Source organism: Symsagittifera roscoffensis, chromosome 5, assembly GCF_963678635.1.
Source record: "Symsagittifera roscoffensis chromosome 5, txSymRosc1.1, whole genome shotgun sequence".
NCBI lineage: Eukaryota > Metazoa > Xenacoelomorpha > Acoela > Convolutidae > Symsagittifera > Symsagittifera roscoffensis.
Genome location: NC_087066.1, coordinates 10,484,888 through 10,508,370, shown reverse-complemented (window position 1 = coordinate 10,508,370; position 23,483 = coordinate 10,484,888). Strand labels below are relative to the sequence as shown.

At 36.7% G+C, this 23,483-nt stretch overlaps 1 protein-coding gene across 4 annotated transcripts in view; it reads left to right on the top strand.

The window, feature by feature from the left end:
• The first annotated feature begins 1,956 nt into the window (after nucleotides 1–1,956).
• Nucleotides 1,957–23,483, top strand: part of LOC134845672 (calcium/calmodulin-dependent protein kinase type 1-like) — a 40,096-nt gene continuing 18,569 nt past the window's right edge. Inside the window, exons 1-3 of one of the 4 annotated variants that reach the window (XM_063862710.1) lie at nucleotides 1,957–2,272; nucleotides 8,535–9,642; nucleotides 9,817–10,121. In XM_063862710.1, coding sequence (XP_063718780.1) covers nucleotides 9,859–10,121 — 263 coding nt within the window. In that variant the 5' untranslated portion in view covers nucleotides 1,957–2,272; nucleotides 8,535–9,642; nucleotides 9,817–9,858. Of the gene's footprint in view, nucleotides 2,273–2,446; nucleotides 2,599–8,198; nucleotides 9,643–9,816; nucleotides 10,122–23,483 lie in introns of those variants that run through there. The other 3 variants (XM_063862711.1, XM_063862712.1, XM_063862709.1) reach the window with 3 other exon arrangements.

Genomic DNA, 23,483 nt, shown 5'->3' with positions numbered 1-23,483 from the left:
ACAGATCCGAGTAACCAGGCATCCCCTCAACGCACAATCTCCACGCCATTCCCAGACAAGGTCAAACACAAAGAAGTTCTCACCAATGAAACAGAAAAACCTGACATAGCCAACCATTCTGAAATCAGATTTGAGTTTGTTGCGAAAACCCAGTCGTTGTCTTGAGAAGACACAACGATTGAATCTGGGATTTCTCTAATAAGAAAACCCAGAAGAAATAAGATGTTCGCCAAATACCAACGTCCATCATCCATCTTTTGAATTGCAGAAAGACTATTCTAAAAAACTCTGTAAAACCCGGATGGGTGGAACCTGATCTAAACTACATTTTATGATTGGATAAATTAGATATTTTACCAATGTAAAGTATTTAATATTAACCAATCATGATCCATCTAACTAACAATCCACTTATTTGTAAGTGCTGAAATTACTTGTAATTTCAGCACCAGAGAGATTTGAATTTAACTTAGAAATTAGTTGAACTCTCCCAAGTACTTCAGCAGCCGCAATAAACCAGTATACCCTAGATCTATTGAGCCTAGCAGAGACTAGTTAAACAACCTGAGACTAGATAGTATAAGAGTAAGATTAGGATCGGTATTAGACTAAGAAGTTGCACGAATCTATCCGGCCGAAAATAAGATAGCGTGACGAGCAGACGGTGTACCCTATCCGAAATTACTCTATGAGTTATACCCATCGGTCCTAACTCACTATTGCCCTTCTTTAAAAATTAACAAGACTGCTCGTATCAGGGCGAAGCCCTGAATTTTCCGACCGCCTTTCAATGTTTATGGAGCAGTAATAATATTTAAGAAATTAAATGAAATAAAACAAAATGAAAATTTTTTTTTTCTAAAATTTGAATTTTTCAATGAAAACCATCATCCCACACGCCATATTAAGTACAAAAGGATAGATTTCGCTCCTTGTAACAAATCAATTACGGCAAAAAAGCTTCTTTTAAGCAATTTGGAACAATTTCTAAGACGGATTAACTCTCCGCTTAGGCGTTAATAGAGCGAAATATATCGCGCGTTAATTGTCCCAAATTGGGCAAAATGGCAATCTTTAAACCCCCATAACTTTACGAAAAATGATCACAGGTGAAATATTTTTTCAAATTTGAGAAGAGGACAACACTACCTTTCGAAGCACATAAAAAATTCCGTCAAAAATGGCTAGTTAAATAGTCGAAATTTGTCTGAAGAAAAAAACCCACCCCGAACACAAATATTCCGTTACTTTCGTATCGAAAGTCGGAACAACAAGAAATTTGGACAAAAATGAAAAAACTATTTGAAAATAAAGAAAAAACTTATAATCGAGATTGTGGTCAAAACAATTGGTGCTATTATTTCGTTTTGTGGCTTTTGATGGTTTTTCGTGCTGATTAAAATGACGCCAGTAGCAAAAAAGCATAAAAATTCATAAATTGAATAGAGTTATTGATATCGATCCATCCCTCTGAGCGTGCAAGAAAAATAAGTGACATCTTCTTGTAAAAAAGAGACAAAGTTTCGTTCATTCCACCCAAAATTATCTATGAAAGGTGATCAGAGTTTGAGGATGGTTATGAACACTCTGACCTGGGATGTTTGTTTCTCGTCGGTAAAAAATAGTCGTTGATCAGTGGCCACTAAAACTGTTTTTCAGAAGTTGAAATTACCTAAGTCGATTGTTCTCTGGGTTAAAATGTAGCATTTTTGGACTTGTTATCATCATTTTTAATGTCTTTTTTGAAAAAACTTGGTTAACCTGTTGATGCTTAGTTTGTTTAATGTTCCATTTGCATATGTGTTATTACCTTCTCTAGTAAATATCCTTCGCCGCATGAACAAATACTGATTGGTATGAAATTTGAACCGCGCGTATTGGTGTTACAAAAACACTTCAGAACACAAAAGAGCTCCACTCAATTGCTCGCTTTAATTTGCCATACGTCCAAATAAATTATTCACGGCAAATGTGCGTTTTTCCAAAGAGAATGTTGCTTATATTCCCCTCACATAGCATCCAAAGAAAAAATTCACTCCTGCTCTAAAATGGCAATAAGCTGCACTATTTTTCCACATCGTATTCCTATATTTACTTCTCACTTTTCTGTTATTTTCACCAATTATCCTCTCGGTTGTTTATCGTCACAAGTTATGCAAAAGTTCCGCCCAATTGATCTGAAGTGATCACTAAAAATTTTACCGCTTAAGACCGGCGACTGTTATAACACCGCTCCTGTTAAGCTATCGTCTCAGTCTAATTAAAAAACACAGTAAGAAAATTATTAATTTCCGATTTTTTACTTCAAAAACCTCAGTCGAGGGAAAAAGAGACGCTCTATTGATTTCGAAAGGAAGTCACCGATCCGCAAAAAATTCCACTGTGAAATAATTACATCAAAATTGGCTAGTATTTTTGGCTAGTGTTTTCGGATATTACCGCACTTTTTGGGTTCTAAATTTTTAATATATTTTAATGTGATGGGGAATATAAGAAGAAAGTGTTATTTTTGGGCTACTAATCCAGCGGATATAAAGTTAACTAAGAACCAGTTCAGTTAACGAAAAACATGGACTTAAAACGGACTTACCTTTTCAGGTATTAAACTCTTTTGTTGTTTTAAAATATCCGCTATTAGCCGCCAACACATAAAACGTTTGTTTTTTTGGTAAGTTATTTGCATTTTGCCTGCTTTGCAAGTAGACCCACCCTCGAGAAAAGCCCAACTTTTACCCCGAATATCCAGCAGACAAATGTTGATTAATGTGGTGAGATCAAGCATGAACTACTAGTGTTCTCTTTTCTAAAAATTTGGTCCAAATGCAAACCTTTTTCTACTGTATATTTAACCAATTGCAAGAATCACCAGCAATAATTTTTTTTGTTAAGATTAAAGTTACACACTACAAAAAGAGTATATTCTCACAGAAACGATCAAAATATTTTTTTAAATTTGCTTAAGAAAATTTAATCAAAAATTTACAACTATTTTAAAAAATGCATAAATTATACAACGAAGACTTTAATAACCTGATTTGCGGTTGGAGAACCTGTGTTTGCTCAACCAAAAACTTTTTGCAGCCTTTAAACAATTTTCAGGCGTTTGCGTGCAGCTTTCGTCTAAATTCAGCTTCTTTCGGTCGGCTAATTTGTTCTTAACGCTTTTTTCAGCCTTTAAACAATTTTCAGGCGTTTGCGTGCAGCTTTCGTCTAAACTCAGCTACTTTCGGTCGGCTAATTTGCTCTTAACGCTTTTTTCAGCCTTTAAACAATTTTCAGGCGTTTGCGTGCAGCTTTCGTCTAAATTCACCTACTTTCGGTCGGCTAATTTGCTCTTAACGCTTTTTTCAGCCTTTAAACAATTTTCAGACGTTTGCGTGCAGCTTTTGTCTAAATTCAGCTACTTTTGGTCGGCTAATTTGCTCTTAACGCTTTTTTCAGCCTTTAAACAATTTGCAGGCGTTTGCGTGCAGCTTTCGTCTAAATTCAGCTACTTTCGGTCGGCTAATTTGCTCTTAACGCTTTTTTCAGCCTTTAAACAATTTTCAGGCGTTTGAGTGCAGCTTCCTTCTAAATTCAGCTACCTTCGGTCGGCTAATTTGCTCTTAACGCTTTTTTCAGCCTTTAAACAATTTTCAGGCGTTTGCGTGCAGCTTTCGTCTAAATTCAGCTACTTTCGGTCGGCTAATTTGCTCTTAACGCTTTTTTCAGCCTTTAAACAATTTTCAGGCGTTTGCATGCAGCTTTCGTCTAAATTCAGCTACTTTCGGTCGGCTAATTTGTTCTTAACGCTTTTTTCAGCCTTTAAACAATTTTCAGGCGTTTGCGTGCAGCTTTCGTCTAAATTCAGCTACTTTCGGTCGGCTAATTTGCTCTTAACGCTTTTTTCAGCCTTTAAACAATTTTCAGGCGTTTGCGTGCAGCTTTCGTCTAAATTCAGCTACTTTCGGTCGGCTAATTTGTTCTTAACGCTTTTTTCAGCCTTTAAACAATTTTCAGGCGTTTGCGTGCAGCTTTCGTCTAAATTCAGCTACTTTCGGTCGGCTAATTTGTTCCTAACGCTTTTTTCAGCCTTTAAACAATTTTCAGGCGTTTGCGTGCAGCTTTAGTCTAAATTCAGCTACTTTCGGTCGGCTAATTTGCTCTTAACGCTTTTTTCAGCCTTTAAAATATTTTCAGGCGTTTGCGTGCAGCTTTCGTCTAAAATCGGCTACTTTCGGTCGGCTAATTTGCTCTTAACGCTTTTTTCAGCCTTTAAACAATTTTCAGGCGTTTGCGTGCAGCTTTCGTCTAAATTCAGCTACTTTCGGTCGGCTAATTTGTTCTTAACGCTTTTTTCAGCCTTTAAACAATTTTCAGGCGTTTGCGTGCAGCTTTCGTCTAAGTTCAGCTACTTTCGGTCGGCTAATTTGTTCCTAACGCTTTTTTCAGCCTTTAAACAATTTTCAGGCGTTTGCGTGCAGCTTTAGTCTAAATTCAGCTACTTTCGGTCGGCTAATTTGCTCTTAACGCTTTTTTCAGCCTTTAAATAATTTTCAGGCGTTTGCGTGCAGCTTTCGTCTAAATTCAGCTACTTTCGGTCGGCTGATTTGGTCTTAATTAGCTTTCTAACACCACGCAGAGTATAATGACCACGTCTAGTTTTGCAACACTCAATCAATTTGTTTGATGGTTTAGTTTCTTTCATTGGAGAGCGACTAAATTTTTCTCTATGGCATAACTGCTGAATATTTAACGGCAAACATTTTTTGATGAATTTTGATCAGTTCTGGAACATAAAATTGCGACAAATTTTTGGCACTTTGCTCTTTTGTTGCTTCAGCTTGAAAATTAGGTTGATAAATCACCATTTAATAATGTTTTTTTTTGTATCTGAATTTGTGTGGAAAACACTTTCGTATTCAAATTACCCTCCCACATACAGTAGTCTCAAGTGTTAACAATTGATTCTATTATAATTTTAGTATCAGTTTTTTCTTAACTCATAGTTAGTTTTTTCTTTCTTTTTCAAAACAAACTACTGTCAAGTGTAGACCAATTTATTCGATTATAATCAATATTTTTTGCATTTTTATTTGAATAAAATTAAAATCATTTGTAATTGATCATTTTAACCCCCATTTTATTACTTTGCTAAGAAACATAATCTGTTTCTAAGTAATATTATCAATTTTGGTCTGTTTATCAAAATATCGTAGAAAATACTTATAGCTATAAGCATGCGGTGAAAATTTTGTCCGTGCTCCCTGTATTTTTTGCCTTAACTAAAAATTGATGTACAATTTTAGCAGTTAATCAATTCAAGAGAAAAACGTATCACTATTGAAACTTTTTTTTTGGATGCAAATAAGAAAAGAAAAGGAAGGTTAGTTTCTTTTTTAAGCTCGGTAATCAAAGCAAGTTAAAAATTTCCAAGCAATTTTTCGGATATTTTTAAGCAATGTCAAGAAAAGTTGTTTTTATGATGAAAACCTACAACAAAACTTAACCAAATTTAGGTTTGAAATTCATTATAAAACAAATTGCATTACAATTTTTAATTTCAACTCTGTAGTTGAACTTTTGTGTATTTTTTGAACTGTATCATCTTCATTGTTCAGACCAAAAAAGTGAGGAAGATTTTTCCCCTCGGTTGTGTTAGATTTTTTGCCCTTTCTTCCCGCGCAAAATCAAATACCACAAACAATCATCGGAATGAGTCGAGTAAAATATCATCGTACAGCCTTTTTAGTCGTAATTCGAAAAGTTTTACAGTTTTGATTGAAAGTAAAACAAAATGATTCGAGTAAAACAAAATGTAAGAAGTTTGTGAGTTTTAGTCTCAGTTCGAGCGAGTAAAGCAAGCTTTGATCAACGTTTTAAGGAAACCTAATTTATCAAGTTGTTGCCCTAAATTTTTCTGGAAGCCAAATAATCAGGCAATTTTTTGCAATTTTTACTTGATTGGGGTCTACAATGAGGCAACCAATTACCCAAAATTACGCAAACAATTACCCAAAAAAAATCCTTTTTCTTGAAGACAAAAAATTTTTGTAACCTGGTTATTAATTTTTGAGAACTCTAAATTGTTTTCATTATAATAAATAATGAAATTGAATTTTTGATTAGTGAAAAAAAAAATTAGTCTTAATGGTTAGCTGAGGAAGTCTCAGATTGCTTCATAAATTAGGACTTTCTAAAATTTCAAAACAATTTTTTTTAACATATATAAATTTTAAACATTTTCAGCTTTTCATGTGCTTGAGCAAGTGGTGAAATTGGTTAATTGGGAAAATCGTGACAATTTTCATTTATTTTAATTTCCTGAACCGCTCAAGCTGCCGTAAAGATTGTAAGTAACGGTTTGACTATGGTAAGTCGCTCGACCTCCGACGCCGGGTCAGTGTTATGTTTATGACAAAAAAATCTCCTTCCACTACTTATGGGAAAAATACGTTTTGATAACAAACAAGTTCTATAAAATTACTTGAAAGTACTTGTAGTTTCATGCATAATGCAAAAATTAATTTTAAATCCCCCCTCCCCCCCCCCCCCCCCCAAAAAAAACGGAAGTCTTAACAGTAATGCATTAAAAGCGATGCCTTCTGGGTCCAGTCTTTCTGAAATCTTTGCTAATACATCTGTCAAAAAGAGACATCTCATCAATTTGTTTTCTTCTCGGCTGATTGATTTTCCATAGTTTTCATTGGTACAAATATTTACAACAAGACTTTGTCAGTTTTGCTCTCTGGCTCAACTTTTGAGGGAGAAAACTTTCGGGCGTTTTTCAATCTCAAACCCAGCAGCTTTTAGCTGCTCTTCGTTTTTTTTTGTTGGAAGTCCGTTTTAAAAAAAATAAGACGTTTTGTTTTCTCTTTTTCCGTTGAAACGAATCTGAAATTAAAATTTCTAAGAAAAAATACCCAGTTAAAGACGCAGGAAAATCATAACTAAACCTAAACGTAAATTATGCAGAAACACTTAAACGTGTTTTAATTTAATAAAATTTTTAATTGTTTTGATTTTCCAATGATAAACCGTGTGCAGAGCAATCTGCTCTTTTTTGCAAAACGCCCACAGATGCTAATTTGAATTGATTTCACGATTTGAAATCAGAACCCTCCTGGCCGAAGATCATGATGCGACTGTGCATTTTCAACTGCCGTACGGCGTGAATTTGGGGCCTTGCGAAAGACCCCCACCCATAATTTTTGTTTGAGAGGGATTGGAGTTCGCAAATTTATCGATAAAGACAGAGGGTTGCTCGCGTGGACCTGAAGTCTGCATGGAAACTGTTGACCTTGGCCAATCTAAAAAAAAGTTTTTTTTCTAAAAAAAAAACAGGAAATTAAAAATCATTGAATCTGCATTCCTAAGCCTTTAAAAGAGTTTATGAAGGTTATTGACCCGTAATTGGATAGGAAGAAGACATTTTCAGACTCTAAGCGCCAAATTGGCAGCATAATTCTTTTTGAGGCGCAGAAAGGTTTCTTGCCATACAAAAAAGTCATTATTGCTTTTGAATGGCTTGCGCGGTGGTCTGTTGGATAATTTATTATTCGCAGCGGTTTCCGGGGGCGAAGAGATTAAAAGAAGCAAAATTGCTTCATCAATCAAATTCTCCCTGAAATAATTCCCCTACCCGTCAATTATTGAGATGAAGTCGGCTTGAGAAAGCGACACGCAAAACAGTTGCCCGGAGTAAAACAACAAACAAAACAAACAAATATTATATCCTTTTTTTTAACTTCCTTCAAAATACAACTGTTTTTGTTTTGGTCTTTCCAATGGGCGTTAAAAGAGCGACTAAAAAAACCTATGTAGTTGTGGTACCAAGGCGTAAAGAATCAAATCAATTTATTGTTTGCTGTGTTTTTGCATGTTTTTACCTTATCTGAAATCTGATATTAAAAAGACGACCGTTAGATGGTATATTTCAAAGCGAGACATTGGATCATAAAAGTCATATTGTTAATTTATATTTGCATCATCAAATTGAAGCACAAATTACAAAGGCAACAAAATAGAACTCATTGCTGATCCATTTTTTTGCATATGACGTTCTTTACCATTTTGGCAACCAGAAATAAAACAAACAAAAAAGATTGGCAATTTGGTATATATACTGAAGATAACAACAAGATTTTGCATTGAGAATAGCTTTGAAAAAAAGAGTTATTTTACGTATCACTGCTAAAATATGTATTTTTTATATGCATGAAAAGCTCTTTATTTAGTTGCATCTGCGGTCTTTTTGCACGAAAATGGTCATTATTTTGGTCAACAAAAAATTCGACCATTGAGTATTAAATATCAAAGCCAATTACTTGGATATCATTAAAACTATTAAAAAATAGTTTATTCAAAAGAGATTGTAATATTTTCTGCAATTTCAAGCAAAAAAAAAGAATATTAAAATAGTGTTTATTTGTTTTTTTTTTCTGGTTTAGTTGCTAAAATTGAGTTTAGTTTACAATTCAGTAGGCATATGTCAAGTTGATATAATTTTGTGACTTCAAATAAGAGTTTATTTTTATTAGCCATTTATTAAACAGATCAGATCGGAGAAGGTGCATTTATACACTGCAGAGTACAGTCTTGGCCTGAATTGCACCAATAACAGCGATTCACATTTGATCCATTTATTCCCATGGAGGGTACAACTTGACTTCTGGTGAAGCCTCTTAATTTTACCTCTTCTTCATAGTCCGGCTGCTGTTATAAACAGGCCCTCGACCCAAATTATTCCTCCTATTTGAACCCAACAGTAGCGTCGTCATTGCCCCCAGTCAATCGCTTGATCCAATTTATTTGATCATTTTGCGCCTCAAATTTGTTCATTTGAACCAAAATTCAATTTCTTCTTTCCCTCAAATTTTATCTTTTTTGTTCAAACTTTGTTCATTTTTCCATAAGAAATCAGTTAAAATTTCCTTTGGTTTAAATTCGCCTCTTCACACTGCTTCTTGTTATTCTACTGTTTATGAACAAAAAAAGTCCCTTCGATTTTTCGCATTTGTCAAAACTGTCCAGACAAATTTCATTCAATTTGCAATAGTATCAATCTCCGACATATATCCCGTCAAACTCTCATTTGATTAGCTAGTTTTTACCCAATTCACACCCAAATAAAACCAATCCTGCTTAATCCAACCCTAGGAATAAAACTGGCGTCTCCACCTACATAAACCTATAACTATAAATCAGTCCCCCGTTGAATTACAAATCGAAAAGTGATTTTGCAAACCCATTTTGACTGAACCGGGTAATAAGTTATAAACCTGCAACTTTATTGTTCCTTAACTGCGAGAAGAAACAGAACATAAATAAAAGATCGATACTTGGTACGCTGACTACTTCATTTCAGATCTATATACTTGTTGTTTGCTAGTCTTACGGTTTCACCACGTGTAACGTACCAACAGCGTGTACCTTGAACCCATACTTAAAACAGACAACTGCAATTGTGTTGTAAGATATCTAAATTTTATACTGGGTGAAATATTTCTGCAGAGCCGATTAAGTGTATATCATTAACTGCAGTCTACTGTAAGAAACTGCTGATAAAAACAGTTCTACTCCAAATCCCAACCATTATAGCCATTGGATCTTTACTTCATTTTTCTTCTTGAGATACACCACAGAACCATAAATCATTATTAGGTAAATTTGAATAAATTATCATTTTCGAAAGTTAAATCAATTAAATTTGCAATTACTGACTTACTTTGAAAGTAATTGTTACAGATAATTTACATTTTTTGCTGAAAATAACTTTAAAAAAGTGTTTTAATCTTGATTATTGATCTTAAATTTCATTATAGTTTTTGTTATTAGAATCGCTCTTTTTGGGAGGAGATTATTGTTCGGAAGTTAGAGATGCCGTTTTTCAAGAAGAAATCCGGCTCTGGCCATAGTGTGTTTGAAGAGCGGTTCGAGCGTCACAAAAAACTAGGAGCGGGAGGATTTTCAGAAGTGTACGAAGTCACTAGAAAATCAGACAGTCAGAAGTTTGCAGCTAAGATTATAGAAAGGAAGCGACTGAAGGATAACATGGGGAATCTGGAACTGGAAATTGGGATACTCAAAGTCATCGACCACCAGAACATCGTCAAGTTAATCGATCACATAGAAGAGAAAAAGTAAGATTTTCAATTTTTTTGAAAAGGCATGCAATAAATGACGTTTTTGGGTACTACTTGGAAATTTTTGACCAAAAATTTGCGGTTTATTGGCGCGCTCTCTCCCCTTAAAATACGTATATATTAGCGCCGAAGGCGCTTTAAAAAATATTAGGGTCGATTGGCCAAAAATGAATATCTAAAAATATCCCAAAATAGTACCCATTTGGATTTAGTCAGTGGGTGTAATCCTTGAGGAGAGAAAATAGCGTCCGCCCTAACCGCCCGGCCCCTAAATCGGCCCCTACCTATTATATTTGGGCCAAAGGAACAGCGTTTTTGCTATTCAAATTTGACGGAAAAGTTCATCTGTGCTCTTATTTATGACCTTGCGTCATTTGTTTTTAATTTTCGCTTGTCTGGTCTGAGCATATCAACCGTCACATAGGTATATTAAGCCATTAACCCACTTTTGTTGAGATCAGTGTGGTTTAGTGATTATTAAACTGAATTTAAAAGACCTCACACTAGAAGTCATTGACGTAGGTTTGAGTGATGCTCCCAATTGACCAGTTTGGCCATCAGTTTGTTAAAATTTGGCTAGAGAATTTCAGAATTCTGATGGCCAAATTTTAAATAGCAGAAAGCTGGAACCACAAACAGAAAGTTCCAGAAAGTTGGAATTAATTCAAAAGCAGAAGTCACCGATTTCAGATTATTTTGCTGAAAAAGATAGTTATTCAGGCAAAAGTTCTGTCTCAAGGTCGCTTCAAACATCAATGTAGCAAGCAAACTTTATTCAAGTTTGGCAGATTGCTCTTTTTAATTAATTCTATCGCTTCCAATCTTTTGCATCTCTCTATACTAGCTCTAGGTAAGTAACATCTTGAAGAATATACGTCTTATTAGGTATAGCTTCTGAAGGGGCAAAACAGCGGTTCGCCGTGATGAGTTGTACAGCTCTTGTGTTGGTCCTTTCCCCCGTGGATAAATGGTCTTAATCTATGAAGTGCGCCTATAAGTATAACTTTCGGTAACTATACGTAATAGGCCATAAGTCTGAAAAAACTCAGAAACAAGTTTCGCATTTTCTTGTCTCAGAAAAAGTGATCAGCCACAGACTGATAAGTAATGACCTGAATCTAACACTTATGGCCGCGCAAAACCTCAAAAACAACAAAAGTTGTACTGGTACATTTGAAAAATCACACATTATGCGTAATGGACCGTCACTTACTTAAAAAAATCTCGCTCTCAAAGTTTCAAATGTTGCAAAATTCCTGCATTATCTTGCATGATTTTGTGATGCTAAGTAAAAAAGACGACATGTCATTAAGACGACAAGACATTAAGACGACAAATTAGCGTTTTTGCATTTAAAATGAGCAGTCCGATTTTAATCTGCTTAAACTTTTTAGAAGTACAATGTGGAGAATTCCGCGAAAAATTCAATTTACGACTTCTAAAAAATATTTCTCAAGGAAAGATCTGCTGATGAAAATTTTGACTGTTTGCTTTTTCAAACCATTTATAAGTAAATTAAAATTAAATTAAGTAAATAATTTGAAATGCAATCAGTTGATATCAAGCTAGGATTTTCAAAAATTTTTTCAGTATTATTTTGAGAAGTAATGAATCATTTTAGGGTTAACATGGTGGAACATTTTCTTGTACGAGAGCCTAATTGTTGATTATCTATAAGTTTTAGATAAAATCTAGAAAACAAAAAGACAAAAAGTAAGAGCAGACAGTTTCTACACAAGTTGCACTGTACAAGTTCCTACCACAATAAGAAGAAAATTTTTTATGAACATGTGTCATTTTATGCGAGTGTTATGACGAAAGGAGAAAAAAGAAAGCTTATTGCCAAGCACTAATCTAATTTTTTGTAAAAATTTAATTTTAAGAGTCAAGAAAAAAAAACAAATAAAAACAAAACTTATTCAACTTATTAATATATACCTTGATTTTTCACAAAAAATTTTCAATGACAAGGAAGCGTTCATTGAAATTTTAGAAACCAGTTCAAATTTATATTCAAAAACAAAAACTTCAACCTTTTTTTTCACCAAAAAGTTGGATTGTAAATAAACATCGTCCCCATAATTATTGATAATTATTGTGCTCTGATTTTGCGTTGAAAAATAACTAAAACAAACCCGGAGACAAAATTCTTCCCTCATTTTCTCATTTTCACAGGTCATAACAATTTGGGTTGCTAAATCAGCCACTATAATAGGATGCTATTCTACTCGTTTTTATTTATACTCATTTAGGAGCAAATCGATTCATTTCGTTTCAACTGATCGAAAGCTCTAACTTCAAGGTACGATTTTTTTTTCAGATATAAATACCATATATATTTATCAATGTTTTTTTTTGAAATTTCGTTTCCAATAAGCACAAAGGTTATATCTAATCAAAACCTTTTTTTGAAAAAATTTCATTGCAATCTTAGCGCCCAAATTGTTTTTCTATCAAATAAATTTGAAATATAAAGGTTGTTAAAACTCTATAATGTGATAAAGCTTGAAGCATTACAAAATTTTTTGTTACGCAGTTATTTGACATAAAGAAACGTATCTTAACTACATTTGCCATACAAAAATGAAAGACTATGGCAAGTTCTGATTTGCAAATTGAACTGAAAATCAAAAGTCAAGACCAACAGTCACTTTCTGTGATAGATTTAATTTCTCGCAGAAAAAAAATGTAGATGCGAGCGAAAGTATTCGGAAAAAAAAACGAAAAAAAAACGTTAGTTTTCATAATTTTCTTAGAAGTTTTTTGACGCTTAAATGCGTTGATATGATTTAATGTGTCTATCTATTTTTTTTGCTCAATCTTTAGTCATCGTAGTTGATGTTACGGTGTAAACTTCCCGCTTATAATGAAAAAAATAACTGACAAAGTTGAATCAAATCAGCATTAGCAAAACATATTCGACCAATATCTATCGGTATGCAAAAAAATACATTCAAATTAGCTTACTTTAGCTTACACGAAAATTAAATGGAACAGACAATAAATTGACTGGACTTTAATCGGAAACAACCAAAAAATATAAATTCAACAAAAATTGAATGAGTTATCAAGATAATATTGAACCGTGGTTTTTGTCGGTTTTATCTAAGCTTGTGGAAGAAAAACTCATCTTGTAGACGAAAATATTTTGTATGGAATTAAAAAAATTAAAAAACGACTAAAAAGTCAAACAAACGCTAGAAAATTTCTGCAAACCTCCAACCGAGACTCGAACTATCTGCTTAAGACGGAAAACACTGTTCTCTATGCCATCTATGTACTGTAAATCTTTTTAATTGCGTAAAATTGAACCGGCCAGGACTAAGAAAATAATTTGAACTTTTTTGGCAAGAGTTTGCAAAAAAATTGCAAAAAAAATTGCTAAAAAGTTGTGAAAACTTTTTGGCAAGAGTTTGCAAAAAAAATGCAAAAAAATTGTCAAAAATTGCAAAAAAAAATAAACTTGCCACTCAATAAGAAAATTATAAATGGCAATTGGGATGTTAGAAAGAAGCAGAACCCTTAATAGGTTCTGTGATGCGAGAACTAAAAAATAAATTAGCAGACTGGCAATAGTCATAAAAAACGCAAAATTGCGCTTTGCAAAAAAAGCGGGTCCCGTCGAATCCCAAGCTTTTGAATCCCAAGCATATGTGTTACAACTAAACCAAATGCGTAGAATGAGTTGAAATTTGAACTTTTTATAGCAAATTGAAGCTTTCATATAAACCGCTCAATTTTTGATAAGGTTTTGATACATGTCTGTTTTTATCAAACTATTTTTCCTTGTGTCCGATCACAACCAAATGTCAGATGAGCCCGCGTGTTGAATGATATTGAGGTCCTTTCAGTGATTTGAATTTTAGTCGAACATTAAAATTGGCTTTTCAATGAGAAAAATTGGTCTGAATATTTCCCTGTTCAGAATTTTTTAAGCAGCTGATTGAAAAATTATGAAAGCAAATCATTCACTTGAATTTGTAGGTTAATTTTTGCCAATCATTTTAATCACTCCGTTCATTTTTTATAACCAAATTCTTGCTGCTATCATTAAAAACTTCGCTCATTTCTTTCTTTTGTCCTTACCGAGCAAGTTTTGAAAAGATTGGACAAGAGAAAAAAAAACATTTTCTGAAAGAAAATTTTTGCGTTAGCTTATAGGTGATGGGAACAGTTTTTTCTCATTGCTCAGCTAATATTGTAACATGTAGCTTTTTTATAGACATTACCGCCACTAAATGGAAGCATTTGACAATAAAGCGCATTTTAAATCCTGGGTTATCTCCGCGGACGATTCTTTTTTAGCACCAAAGGAAACCAGAGAAATATTTCAGGGCCGGCCCAGACGGCCAAAAATAGATGCATTTGCCAGATTTTTATCAATGGTTAAATCAATATCTCAATATAACAATTTTAACGCAAATTCATAACATGCTGCTGAAGTTGATGCAATTGCGATTGATGAATCAAGCAAAGGGTTCGATCTATTTTTAAAAAGACTCTTTCAACTTGCTCTAGAAAACCAATTCTGCAAGCTTACTTGAAAACTATTGTTCTTATTGGAAAATTTTTAGCAAGGTGATGCAATGTGCCTACCTAGCATGTTAAGTGAACATATACTTAATTGACAAGAGGTGAACCGTTTCGTGAATACAAAGTTTTTCGACCCCACTCAAATGTGATAAATTTCATTTTTATTGCGGCCATTGAAATTGGGAGGAATTTTGTATTCGGGTGTTTTAGTTTTTTGTTACCCACACACAATCAGGTACTGCAAACAATCATCGGAATGAGTTGGTTGATATAACGGTCCATGTGAAAAATCTCCCCCCTAAAATTAATAGGAAATTCAAGCAGTAGGGCCTGAATTTACACCGCTCAAATCTGATTGCTTGACAAATATTACTTTAAACAAGTGAAACCTATCTCGTCTCTAAATTTATATACGTTTTTTTCCTTCATATCAAAGTCCTTTTAGTCGCGTATTCAACAACATTGAAAAAATTTCAAAATTTTTTTTCCAGTATTGAAAAAAATAGGTTTAAAACTTTTGACTTTTAGTCTAATTTCGGGCAAATAAAACGAGCTAGCAGACTTATAATAGCATATTAATGCCTAGATTAAGCCCTGAAATCATATATTTGTTCGAGTAAAGCTAGGTTTTTGGGAATCAAAAACTTCAAAAATTCGAAAAAAATTCTGTAAAAGAAAAACTCAAAAAATTTTGGATGTTTAAAATCTTTTCAATAGTTTTTTGTGATTTTGTAAAGATTTTACAGAAACTTTTTTCAAATTTGACCATTTTACTGTGACTGTCGAATTTGCCTAAAATCTAGTTTTTAGCTTAGTGGAAACCGAGCCATTCCTGTTTTCAGTTCGATTTTTTTGTTTTTGAAATAACGGAAAGTTCTCGATACAGAAGTAAAACGCAACATTTTCTTACATTTGACTCGAATGGTTTTCAATTGGCACATCAATCTTCAAAATACGCTTACCAGCAGTAAATTAGTCTCAAGGCAAATTTTATCGAGAAGTATCTAAGCCGATAAAACCTGAGCAAACGCTCGTTGAGACAAGAAAACATTGTCATCAAAAATTTGAGCTACAAAATTTTCAAAATTCCGAAAATTAATTTCCTCGCGAAGCACGCAAAACTGTATAAATCATTTTTAGCAATTGAATCGACGTTATAAGAGGCAACTAAACCGATCTTTTTTAACCGATTGCATTCTCATGGTAATCCACAAATCTGATTTCCAAGCTTTCTTAAAGCATTCTTAAAGCTTTCTTAAAGCAACTTAAAGCTTTCTTTTCACAATAAAATACAAGTTTTGCCCGGACTCAAGCACCCATCCTTTGGCTCACCAAATTGTGAGTTAAGCGCCGGAATCAATTGTTGGGTTTGAAAATAATACGAGTTAAGTTTTTCAGATTCTGTTAAGCCATTCATCGACCAAAAAAAATATTAATTTCCATTATAATAAAACATGCTAAAAGCAGTAGTAATTTTTGAGAGTAAATAAACCAGCCGAAGTATAAACCAACCAAAATTGCGAGGAGAATATGAGCGAGCCAAAAAATTACCTATCACGAATGCATTTGTGTAATTTTCATGTTTTTAACATAAATGTTGTATAACTATTATATAACACTTTTTATATAACAGGTATTTTCGGCTGGTTGATACTTCGGCTGGTGTATACTTCGGTTGGTTACTATACCACTTAATTTTTGCCCTAACTATATAAACAGAAAAAAAAACAATTTAGAATCCCCTGTGAGATTTACAAAAATTTTAGTTGACAAATAGGCTCAGATCAAAATGGCAAAATGGAAATTTTTCTTTTTTTTTCGATATATTTTGAATTCCTTTTTAAGTTAATGCGTATAACAATAGAATTGCTCAAAATTAAGCTTCCAAAGTTTCTACAAGAAAATTACATGGATTCCGATTTCCGATATCGATGTCGAATTTAGATTTTACACTTCACTTCTAATCCGGAAAATTCGAAAACCAAAAATTCGACCGCCGGATAATCGGCTAGTGCGACGGCCTTAAAGTGAATGTTGTCCTGTTGAAAGTTTCTCATTTGAAAAGATATGAAAAAGTGATGAGATATTTAATGTGTTTTAAAATCGAGCTATGCTTTGTCAATTTGAAAAATTTGGCTTTGAAGGGTCGGGATTCATTTTTGAGTACTAAATCATAGCTCCTCCTTGAGCGAAAACATCAAATTTGCTGTCTTTTTGCAGATAATCGAAGCTCGCCGAGCGTCAATTCATTAAAAAAATGCAGACAACTGCCGCTTCAATTTACATTTACTGCTTGTAAATTTGAATTCGCCAAACCTTATCTGAAGGGAACAAATTAGCGTTTGAAGTCTGGAATAGAAAATCGTAGCCGTGACCAGTTCCCTGGGGGGATTGAGACACATCAGAAGAATGTATTTTGGTCAAAATAGAACCAAGATCAAACAAATTAGTCAATGACTTGTGAACATCCTTTTGAGACTCAGTTGAATGGTTACGAAATGTTTTTTATCCATATTTGCGCTTTTTTGGTGGTTGTGATAGACAAAGCATGGAGTTGTTGAAAAGAAATGTAGTTGAAAATAAACTTTACTTGCTTATCATGTTACTAGATAGTTTGAATTTTTAGTTGTATCCATTTATACGTGAAAGTGTCAAAAACATTTTATCAACACGATATTTTTCTGAACGTTAATAATAAACTTTTTCTCAACTGAAGTTTTTTTTTAAATATTAGATATAAATCGAATCAAATCTAAAAAGTTTGATCATATTAAACACCAAAAGAACTACAGCGAAAAAACCACTTCTCAAAATTTTCAAAGCTCCTCCCTGCGAAGTCGAGTTAAGGAAAAGTTAATGGAAACGCGGAAAATATTTGGCGCAAATGTGTCATATGAGACTAGTTATATTATCATTTTACTCCGCTTTGAGGGCGGCAATGAAGATTTAACCTTGAGAATGAGACCGACAAAAAAATTCTTTGTAGAATTGGTGATTCTACTGTATTACATGCTACAGAAACCTGGGTGTAGGATTGGTAATTCATGATGAAAACGGTTGAAAATTGCGAAATTTGATTTTAACGTCGACTGTATGAACTTGTAGCAATGAAATTCAGTGATAAATAAGCTTAGTTTGAGAGCAAACAATCGTAATCGGACTTTGCACCTTGAATTTGACCTCTAGGGCGAAGAATTGGAAAAAAGAAGAAAGCGCTAAAATTCCGGAAACCCCCCCCGGATTGGGAACCACTGGTCCGATCCTTATGAAAATTGGTGGGTGACTAATGGAGATGATTTTAGCCGGGCATGCAATTTTTCAGACCCCTGGGACCCCTGGGGGGCGAGTGATAATGATTTCCGAAAATGCAATTAGCACTTTTTGTAAACCGGTAACTAATGGTCAGAATGACTTCATATTGCAATATGTTGTAGCCCTAGGCGAGGGAAGATCACCCCCGGGATTTTGAACGCATCCGGTCATTACTTCCGGTTTTACGCCTTATGTAAACAAAACCCACTTTTTGTTATTTCTCGACCCCTGATGATGCTAGGAGGCTGAAACTTGGGGGGATGGTAGGTTTAGGGAAGACCTATAATGTATCAATGTTTGGACCCAATCCGGCGGCTACGTCGGAAGCTATTAGCACGTGAAAATTAAATAAGGCTATTAACACCTGATAGTGATAATTGACTTGTGATTTTAATGCACCAATGTGAAGGGGGGCCCAACCCAGTAGGGGGACATCTAGTGATCCAATCCTCTCCGGAACTTCCTATGGGGTGAAAATGGCAATTTTAGGGAAAAGTGTTAATTGACCCAATATTTTCGAAAATATGAGAAGGGATGGTCCGATATGAATGAAACTTAGTGAGAATGATCTCCCATCGAAATTAAGACGTTTGGACGCGTTTGACCTCATTTGACCTCGGATGACCTCTAAGAGGTCATTTGGCATTTTTTGACCCCAAGACCCCGGAAACCCCTGAAAAGTAATGAATTAGCATTGTAAGGACCCGTAAGGGGTACCTACCCACCTGGGGGGTAAGGGGAGGCCCTAAATTGAGATTTCTTAGTTTTGACCTTTGTACGCGAGCGAAAGTGATTTTCTGTAATTAGCAAACATTGGGGTCAGCTTAACCCACTCCACTTGGACTTTCGATAAAACGACAAACAAGTAAAACTACAGCCCCGTAAAAAAATTGGGAACATCTATGGGGGAAATGGGAATTTCGGGATGAAGATTTTATGAACAGCCCTAGCATATTAAATAAATTCTTGTGGTGTTTTTTTTCGGATCCAAACGGACACGGGGAAGGGTGTTACCCAGCCCTTGGACCTAGGGGAATAAAATTAAAATGACCAAAATGGAAACTTTTCAAGTATCACGGAAGTTAAGTTACCGATTGTGTGAGTACTACCCAATCCATAGGAAAGGGAAAAAGTTAGGAAGAACTAAAATAAAATCATGCAAGGGGTCATTTGTCAAATACGATTGGGAGCTGATTTTGTAGTTGAACCCATTGTTTGCTCAGTATGTCCTGATTAACTGAGTGGCAGCTAGTTAAGTGAATGATATTTAATTAAAGCTGACCTAATGGTTGATTCAGCTGATAAGTCCTGAGTGGCGGCTAGTTAAGTGAATGTCAGTAGGGATAAGGAACGGTAGGCCTCTGACCGAACCGAAAGTAAATAAAGATAACGATACGCGATTAAAGTACAACCACCGAACCGGGTCAGAACAATTGATACTGAGGTAGAGTATAGTTGGTTCTCAGTTAGAGAGAACAATTGATACTGAGATAGAGTATAGTTGGTTCTCAGTTAGAGAGAGAACAATTTGGGCTACGAGTTGAGGTAGTCGCTTTATTCTCAAAGTAAAGTGGGAACTAGTTGGAAGACTTGTTAACGTGATTTAGTTAGTTAGTGGATATAAGTTAGGCTATCTAGAGGATAGTGGGATCGTTGTTGAACGATCGATATTGAAAGAAGTTCTCGAGGAGAACGTTAGTTAGTTAGTTAATAGTAAGGCGTTAATTGAACTGGAGTGAGCAGTGGGTTAGTTAATTAATACAAATCGCAGTCCTATTCTTTATTTGAACGACTAATTGATATTCCAGCCATTTATAGGCTACTCTGTATTTGGTTATATTTATTTCTTAATTCAGTCTTATTATTGGAATTGTTGTTGCGATCGACTATTGATTGACAAGTGAGATACAGTCGGAAGAACACAGATCACGGGGCAAGCAGCATAGTAAGATACAGAGAAGCCAACCACCAAATCAACCCTTTTGGGATTGTAAACAGTATTGGGAATCGGTTGCCCCACTGACCCCAGTACAAAAGGGAACATATTGCGGCGGTGCGAAGGACGATAACGAGAGAGAAAGCCGGCCTAGAGATATTGTGAATTCCCCCAAGTTTACAGTGGCGCTCCTGGGTGGGCGCTATTCTGGATTTTAGCTGCAACGACAATTTGTGTGTGAAGACGAGCATTGCGAACGAACAATCGACAGACGATTGCCATGGGTGAAAGCAGAATGAGGCAGACTATGGCTCCCTCCAAATATCCCAGAGTGCTGACAGGAGAAGTTGGAGGAGAACACTTTGCCCCCAGATCGGAGTCGGCTAACAAGGGACGAACTTTCGTTTGGGGCAGTGTGTGTGACGAAATAGTGGACATTGAGATTGACAATAGGACAGATTGCAACTTGATATCCGAAGGTTTGCTTGAACCCCTCGGGTGCGAAGACGCTGTCCGGAGATTCAATGGAAAGTTGAAAGGAACATTCAATGGAAAAGAACAAAAGGTCGAGGCCCTGGGATACATCAGAACAAGAGTCGGATTCGGTAGCTTTGAGGGAACCTTCATGTTGATCGTTGTCAGTAACCGAGTTCTCAATTCAGATGTAGTCCTGAGTGCTCAGGAACTTGCGGAGTGTCACAAACTATTCGTAAGCCACAAAAAAAGAGCGCTGTGTCACGAGGGCAACCTAATGGAGCCGACACCAGTAGTTTTTGAGAAACTACCAAAGACATCAATGATCACGCTGGACGAAGAAACAATTGGGACGAAAAAGAAGGTATCAATGTGGAATGGGGAAGAATCGAAGAAGCCGAGTACGGGTATGGATAGCGAACGGACCACGCCGGTCGAACCCTATTCAACTACGGCGACTCACTCGAGACGAAGTGATAATGACGATTCATCGGGCAGCAGAATGATGCTGGAAGCGGCTGAAGTGCCAACCGAGGTTAACCCGAAGCTGCACTTGATCGATGGGTTCGTGGACAACCTCCTAGTTCGGATGGAGTTGGAAGAGACTGCTGCAGTCCACATGATGAATGTATGTGCTTTCATGATCCTAGAATCTTCCCCTCAGCTTCAGGCGTTCAATGGGAAAATTCACGAATGCTGGGACGACCAGGTTAGTGACGTTGTTGTTTTGGGCCAGGCTGAAGTGGATGTGCAGATTGGGGCATTCACCGAGCGGCTGGATGTTGTTGTGGTGGCGGCTACTGAGATAGAAGTCGACGTGGTTCTGAGCCTCAAACAATTGGAAGGACGACACGGGATGCTCCTCGAGAGTCCCAGAGGGGTGCTACGGATTGGAAGGGAAGAAGCGGTTCAGGTGATCACCGAAGATTGTGAAGACATGATCCCACATCACTTCGAAGTTGTGTTTGACGGGGACAGAAACCCCGAAGTCCCAAGAGCAACGAGCAAAGGAAAAGACAAAACCAAGCTAGCCGAGCCGATCCACGAAGGGCTGGGTGTATTGGCAGAACCTGTTGGCAAAGATGGCATCACATCAAGACTACGTAGCGTTGAAACAGAGCCTACTGCACGCGCTGAGACCCAATGTTCCGGTTCCGTAACTAGCGAGGGTAAAATTGAGGACGCAACGGAAGTCAAATTGAATTCAGGGCGGAGAACCAGATCTGTTGAAACTCGTAGGAGGTTTGTGAATGCATTCGCCAATGGTGTGTATATGGATACCGAACTTGACGACGAGATTATGGGCAATTTGATGCGACTGGACGCTTACCAGACGTTGCAGCCACGGCCACCTATACTGCAGTTCAACGGAAGCTTGATTGGAAGATGTGACGGAAATGTCCGAAATGTCGAAGTGTTGGGATTAATTTTGGTGGAAATCAAGTTGGGGAGACTGAAGAGGACATTCCCAGCAGTACTCTTGGAGAACCATGAGATGGACACGGACGGACATGGTTCTGAGTACTCGATGGATGAATGAATGTTTAGGAAGTTTCTATGATGAGCAGTCAAAGAAATTTTTTACGAGTTCCGAACCAAATTCGGCGGTTTCATTCGAATGGGAGTCGTGCCCAAGGCCACAGAAAATTGAACTCGCAGAGGAGTCTCAGACACAGTTAGTAGATCGGAAAGACGGAGATGAAAAGCCGGTGGTGGGACGCCAAGTGAAGGAGTCACGAGTTGTGGCCCCAAGAATGCGAGGAAGGAAGTGAGTGAATCAACTCCCGTAGAGACGGACGACAGGTGTTGGATGCCCATCAGAGCCTTTACGAGTGGCTACGTCAACAACAGGGCTGCTAAAGTGGAACTGGATCCAGACACTGAATGGACCCTGTTAAGCTACGAAGCCTACCGGTCGATTGGATCAGAGATGCCCCTGAGACAGGCCGAGGACATTCTCGAGACAAAAACAGGAGTCAGTATAGAAGTAGTTGGCAGAGCGTCGATCGTGCTGCAGCTGGGACAGTTTAACCAAAGGACCGAGGTCTTGGTGGTCGATGGACTGGATGTTGATCTAACACTTGGACTCGTTTGGTATGAACAGAACGAAGGTTTCGTTTTCGACATGAGGAACGAAGTTCTGAAAACTGGAACGAAGTGCAGTAGTCCAATTCAGGTTAGATTCAGATGTCCTGGGAGACCGAGATTTCGGGTCCGACGTGGAATGGATTCAGGAAGAGTATGCGCCAAGGCAGCTGCGACTACAGACTCCTGTGACACGGTGCTGGTTTATCACGAGGGTGCGGGACCTGGCACAGAAATGACTGAGATCAGAATTGGCGAATCGTCGATGGTTGACGACGTCACCGAGCGAGCCGACATCGAAGTTTCCGAAACTAGCGGTCAGGAAAACGAGTGTAAGGGAATGAGTCATGGCTCTTTGAGAGAAGGTGATCTGGGGAATTGCGAACCCGACGACAACTCAATGGAACGTGTCTACCCGACGGAGATGGGACAAAATGAGAAATCGGTCGATGAGCATAGTGAAGAGAATGCTGCGGTAATAGGCGAGGTTACGAGTGGGAAAACGATTGAAGTGGGGGAGTCAACGTGTGGAACTGGATTATTTCCCCGTTCCTTTCGAATTTTGAGTCGCCCAATTACATTCTTGCTGTCACACACAAACGGCATGCGAGGCGTACTCGCGATGGTTGGACGGGGGAGAAGAGAAGTAACGATTGCTCCGGGCGGGAACGATGAAAAAACGAAAGGCTCCTCAGACGGGACCGACGATGATGAGTTGAGTTTTGACGAGGACGAGACTGCAGATGGTTTTCTGAGAAGTGGGGACAATGCCTCTGCGGGAGGACAGATGATGATTGCAACCGTGCAAAGGCCAGATGACAATAACATGGACGAATTAAAAACTACTTGGGCTGAAATGTGCCAAGAGATGACGGAAACGACGTGCGAACACAGAAAGTCTACGAAAGTATGGGACGAACGTCAAAATCTGCTTGCGGGTAGCAGATCAGAAGTTTCCTTCAGGTCATTCAAGCGATTCCGAAAAAATGATGACCGAGAGTGGCTTGGCAGTAGAAGGA